This window comes from Canis lupus, chromosome 11 (genome assembly GCF_048164855.1).
Source record: "Canis lupus baileyi chromosome 11, mCanLup2.hap1, whole genome shotgun sequence".
Taxonomy (NCBI): domain Eukaryota; kingdom Metazoa; phylum Chordata; class Mammalia; order Carnivora; family Canidae; genus Canis; species Canis lupus.
Genome location: NC_132848.1, coordinates 63,947,916 through 63,953,229, shown reverse-complemented (window position 1 = coordinate 63,953,229; position 5,314 = coordinate 63,947,916). Strand labels below are relative to the sequence as shown.

Below are 5,314 nucleotides of genomic sequence, written 5' to 3'. Positions count from 1 at the left end.
GTCGCTGCTGCTAATCCACCGGGGGTGGGGGGGTGGGGGGGTGGGGGGTGGGACTCTCTCTCTTTTAATTTGCAATTATGTCCATTGTAAACCTGAAGGTAGGCGCTCATCGATATTTCTGGCAGCGGCTACAACGCCCTAGACATCGGAGTCCTATGGAGGCTTCTCTGGGACGCTGCGAGTTCTGTCCCCCGCACTTCTACCGCCCGCGGGGTTGGCAGTGGGGGCAAGGGGTTGTGGCGGCGGGCCAGGCAGCTTTTCTGGTTTCCCCACAAACAAGAAGAGGCGAGAGTTCACTCGCTCAGCCCTTTGCGAGAGGGCCTGGTACTTTCGTTCCAAAGCTCTCGTTTCCTCGGGGAACAGAATTGCGTCACGCAGTAGGTGCGTTGTCTTTAGTCTTCCCCCGTTCCCTCTGGGGGACCGGAAGGGGTTAAAGCCCAGGCTCCCGCGTCGCGAGAGAAGGTGAGGCAGGAAGGTCTGGGGGGCGGGGCGGGGGCCGGGGGGCGCGGGCTCGGACGGGGCGCTGCAGAGGTGTGGATGGACCGGGTGGCGTCCTTCCTCCAGGAGCGGCCTCGTTAGCAGGAAGGGGCGAGCGGGAAGTTCCTCGGACCCGACCGCAGCCGGGGAAGGGCTCGCCTGGCCGGAGGAGAGACTGGAGGTTAGGCTCTGGATGCATTTCCACGCGTCTAGAGTGGATTTTGCAGCGGAGAGCGACGGTAGCGCGATGAAGTTGTGAGCGTCTCCTTCGAAAAGTGCACGTCCTCCGCCGCCGCCGGGAGACGAACCACACACACGCTTCGGTATGGAAATGAGCGTTGGAAGATCCCGGGGTGCGAGACCCAGTTTGGCCATATTGTGTGTGTGTGTGTGTGTGTGTGTGTGTGTGTGTGTGTTTTCACACGCCCTGCTCCTTCCCCATCTGTAATGAATGGCTTCTGTTTAAGTCCAAGAGGTGAAAAGAAAGTCCGCCGTCTCCTCCAGGCATCGCTGGCCCGTGGAGAACTGACTCAGACCCCGGTTCAGGATCCTGGCAGGTGGGAGGAGGTCCTGTTGCAATGACTGAGTTCCCATGGTTTATGTAAAGAAGCACGTAGAGGAGAAGCAAAAACAAAACAAAACGAACAAAACCGGAACGAAGGCAGCCGGCAGTGACCCACCTTAGAGCTCTTAGGGCTTTGCTTTCAAAGCTGGGACACCTCGTAGGGGACGGCTGATTTCTGAGGACCTAAGGAATTCTTGCAAGGCCGCGCATCAAGAGGAAACCACCGAGTGTAAGGCAGAGCGCATTTCCTCCTTTTAGATTTTTTTAAAAAATATTTTTTATTCATGGGAGACACACAGAGAGAGGCAGAGACACAGGCAGAGGGAGAAGCAGGCTCCATGCAGGGAGCCCGACGTGGGACTGGATCCCGGGTCGTCCAGGGTCACGCCCTGAGCCCGAGGCAGGCGCTGAACCTCTGAGCCACCTGGGGATCCCGCATTTCTTGCTTTTACTGTCAACTTGTTTGAGAAGTCGCTAGATTGCTGCAAAGTGAAAAAGAGCGGGAGGGTTCGGAAGACCCATCACCGACACATGCACACCGAAGACTGGGTTTAGTCTTGTGTCATTCATTCATTCATTCATTCATTCATTCATTCATTCATTCCTCTTACGATTACTCAGGCCAAGAGGTTTCCGAATTCTCCGCAGTGTTGGGAACATCTCAGAGCCAAGAGGTTGTAATGTGTCATTTATTGCCTTTGCAGTGATAGCCTTCATACCAAGAGTATACCCCTCGGAGAAATAAACAGTCTTTGAACCAAAGGAAAGAAAGTATCCTTTTTTTTTTCCCTCCCCAATTGAATTTTTTGTTTTTAAATTTAAGTATAGTTGACCCACAATGTTACACGAGTTTCAGGTGTAAAACATAGTGATTCAATCTCTCTGTAGGAAATCCTGTGCTCACGCCAAGTGTAGCCAACTTCCGACACCGCCCTGCAACCTATCACAAATCATTGCCTTTTATCCTGATGACTTACTCCACCTTTGGAAGCCTGTGTTCCTCACTCCTCTTCCCTTTGGCAACCATCAGTTTGTGCTTTGTATTTATAGAGATCCGTTTTGTTTGTTTATTCATTTGTGTGTGTGTTTTGTTTATTGGATTCCACTTAGGGGTGACATCACATGGTATTTGTCTTTCTCAATTTGACTTACTTCACATAGTGTAACAACCTGTTCCGTCCATCCATATTGTCCCAAATGGAACCGTGTTATCGTTAGGAAGCATCCGTTTCAATAATAGTATTTATCTTCAGCCCCCCAGGGAAATCTTTGAGACAAAGTGTTCTTTTTATTTTTATTTATTTTCTTAAAGATTTTTATTTATTCATTAGAGACACACAGAGAGAGAGGCAGAGAAACAGGCAGAGGGAGAAGCAGGCTCCATGCAGGGAGCCGGACGTGGGACTCGATCCCAGGACTCCAGGATCACGGCCTGGGCTGAAGGCAGGCGCTAAACCGCTGAGCCTCCAAGGCTGCCCCTCAAAGTGTTCTTTTTAAAAACTTACTCATGCACTTATTTATCAGGGAGGAAGGTTTGTTTCTCTTTCTGAGTTACAGATTAATTCTGGATTAAATGATATCTTTGGTCTTAAGTCATGGAAAGATGGAGAAAAAAAAATAGAGTGAGACAGAAATAGTTTCTCCCAGAGGGGATTGTAGTCAAGGATGTACTTTAAATGCTGATAATCAGTCCCTCACTGAGTTCCAATCAAACCAGCAGATTAGGGGCAGCCTGGGTGGCTCAGCGGTTGAGCGTCTGCCTTTGGCCCAGGGCCTGATCTAGGAGACCCGGGATCGAGTCCCACATAGGGCTCCCTCGCCTGCTTCTCCCTATGCCTGTGTCTCTGCCTCTCTCTCTGTGTCTCTTATGAATAAAAAAAACAAAACAAAAAACTAGCAGATTAAATGGCCTGGCAGAAGGAATCCAAATCACTTGCATATAATGATGACCACATACAGCTACTTTGTAAAAGATGTTCTCCACAAACTTTGTGTCCTTTTGTGAGAATGCCCTTGAGCCCAACTTTAAGTAGGCAGCCCTAAATCAAAGCTTAATCCTGGTGTCTCAAAGTTCTCACTGGCATATCCAGGCAAAGTCAGATGTTCTTCTCTTCCTGTCTGCTAGCTCCCACTCTATGTTTACCTGAATTGGAACTCGGTCAGAGGCAACCTGTTTTTTGTAGTCCTGGCTGCTAAACTGATTTTTATGGTGAAGGGTTCTGTAGAAGTATATACCTGCCTTCCTCATTATTTTGGGTCAAGGATAGACTCCTGATAAGTGGCCACAAATATTTAGAAACTTAAAGTAGTGGATTTTAAAGGGTTGGAAAAGACAAACTACATCTTCACTGTAAGAGGTTGGTAAGAGCTTCACCGTCCCACAAATTTTAAGCAAGTTTGTTCGAATTATGAAACTGCACAAATTAAAAAGCGCCACTGTTTTTATCTGTATGACCATAGTTATACCATACCACAATCATTATTTTATAAAATATTGCTAGCTCCTCATTTTAAAGTAATGTGAGCTGATTCATTAATCAGACCTATTTTTGTAAAACAGAATGATTAGGTAATTTGATTTTAGTATACCTCCTTCCTGGCAACAAGAGAGTTATATTGGATTTTACCCCCTTCTCTAGTTTTTGTTTCTAAGGATGTTTATTCAAGTTGCAAAAACTAACAACTTGTTTTAGATGATAATTACTCTAAATTATTTTGCATGTAATTTGTGGGGGTTTTTGGTGGGGGGAGGTTTTACTTGTGCATGAAAGGAGCAGATTTTTCTCATTTTGCTAATAGTTGGTTGTCATTTAGTTATCTCATCAAAGTATAATAGATGATTTTATTTCTACTGATCAATTTGTTTTAAATACTTGACTATTGGGGGGCCTGGGGGGCTCAGTCGGTTAAGCAGCTGCCTTCAGTCAGGTTATAATCCCTGGGTCCTGGGATTGAGCCCCATATCGGGTTCCCTTCTAAGCAGGGAGTCTGTCTCTCCCTCTCCATCTCCCTATCAGTCCCTTTGCTTGCGCTCTCTCTCTGTCAAATGAATAAATGAAATCTTAAAAAAAAATTAAATAAGTGAATACTTGCCTGCTTAAGTATCATTGAGACCATTAAAAAATATAGATGGACTGATTATTTTTTCCTAGCAAACTCATTTTTAATTTCTAATAGGAAAAGTTTATTGAATTTACTACTCAATTGTGTTCTCAACACTGAATGGTGCAAAATAACAAACCTTCACTCTGTATTCTTTGTTTTTATTATTCTCAGAGATAATCATTCTTGATTATTTTAATTGATTTTAGTTATATTGATATACTTTATCATAATCCAGAATGGTGAACTGAATTCCTTGATAATTAGAAACTTTTACCTGACCCATCTAGTAAATGTCTTTCAAGTTTATGTTTCAATATAGATATAGCGAAAGGGATATTATTGGAGGGTACGAAATAATGTTTTCAAATAAAATTAGTTTTTAATCCATAAAAGTGACATATTTGTGAAAGTAAAACACAAAAGATGTTCATTACTTTTACTTTTTTTTCTTTCTAGTTATTATTATTCAGTATGTTTCCACTGACTGAGGAAAACAAGCATGTGGCCCAGTTGTTGCTCAGTACTGGTACCTGTCCAAGATGTATTTTCAGATTCTGTGGTGTGGATTTTCATGCACCTTACAAACTTCCCTACAAGGTATTTTCATTTTGTTTCTAAAGAAAGTTTCTGTATTCTAAAATGAATACCTGTACATTTGAGGGCAAGTATCTATCCATAACTCATCATTAAACTTTTAAAAACTATAATAAAATAATTACTGATAATGGTAAATTTGGAATTTCCTTTTAGTACCGTAAAACTGTAAGCTCCTTCTTAAGTGATTATATCTAACATTTAATGTAGTGGGATCTTTGTGGTGTAAATCCCGAGTGTATTTAATGTTTGTATATACCTCTCCTAAAGAGTACACAGATAATCACAAAATAGTACTTCTAGCCAGTTGTTAATAAGATGTGACAGGAAGAGGAGGACAGTCCTGAGATCTTTTATTAAGTGGAAGCATTGTGGATTTGGCTGCCTTTTTTCTTTTTCTTTTCTGTATTATTACCATTTGTACTTACAAATAGGTATTTGCAACCCTCCAAAAGTAAATGCTTATCATAATCATTATTTACTGTTATTAATAATAGAAAAAATAATATAGAGGGTTCTTTGACATTTATGGCAATATACAGAGAGCTTTGACTATTTAACAGAATACTTTCA

At 43.1% G+C, this 5,314-nt stretch overlaps 1 protein-coding gene across 12 annotated transcripts in view; it reads left to right on the top strand.

Moving 5' to 3' along the window:
* The window catches only part of PUS10 (pseudouridine synthase 10), a 74,099-nt gene that overhangs the window by 558 nt on the left and 68,227 nt on the right, over positions 1-5,314 (top strand). Inside the window, exons 1-4 of one of the 12 annotated variants that reach the window (XM_072768486.1) lie at positions 84-462; positions 565-800; positions 982-1,271; positions 4,604-4,744. In XM_072768486.1, the coding sequence (XP_072624587.1) occupies positions 4,619-4,744 (126 nt within the window). In that variant the 5' untranslated portion in view covers positions 84-462; positions 565-800; positions 982-1,271; positions 4,604-4,618. Of the gene's footprint in view, positions 1-79; positions 463-564; positions 831-944; positions 1,272-4,603; positions 4,745-5,314 lie in introns of those variants that run through there. The other 11 variants (XM_072768482.1, XM_072768492.1, XR_012003567.1 and 8 more) reach the window with 11 other exon arrangements.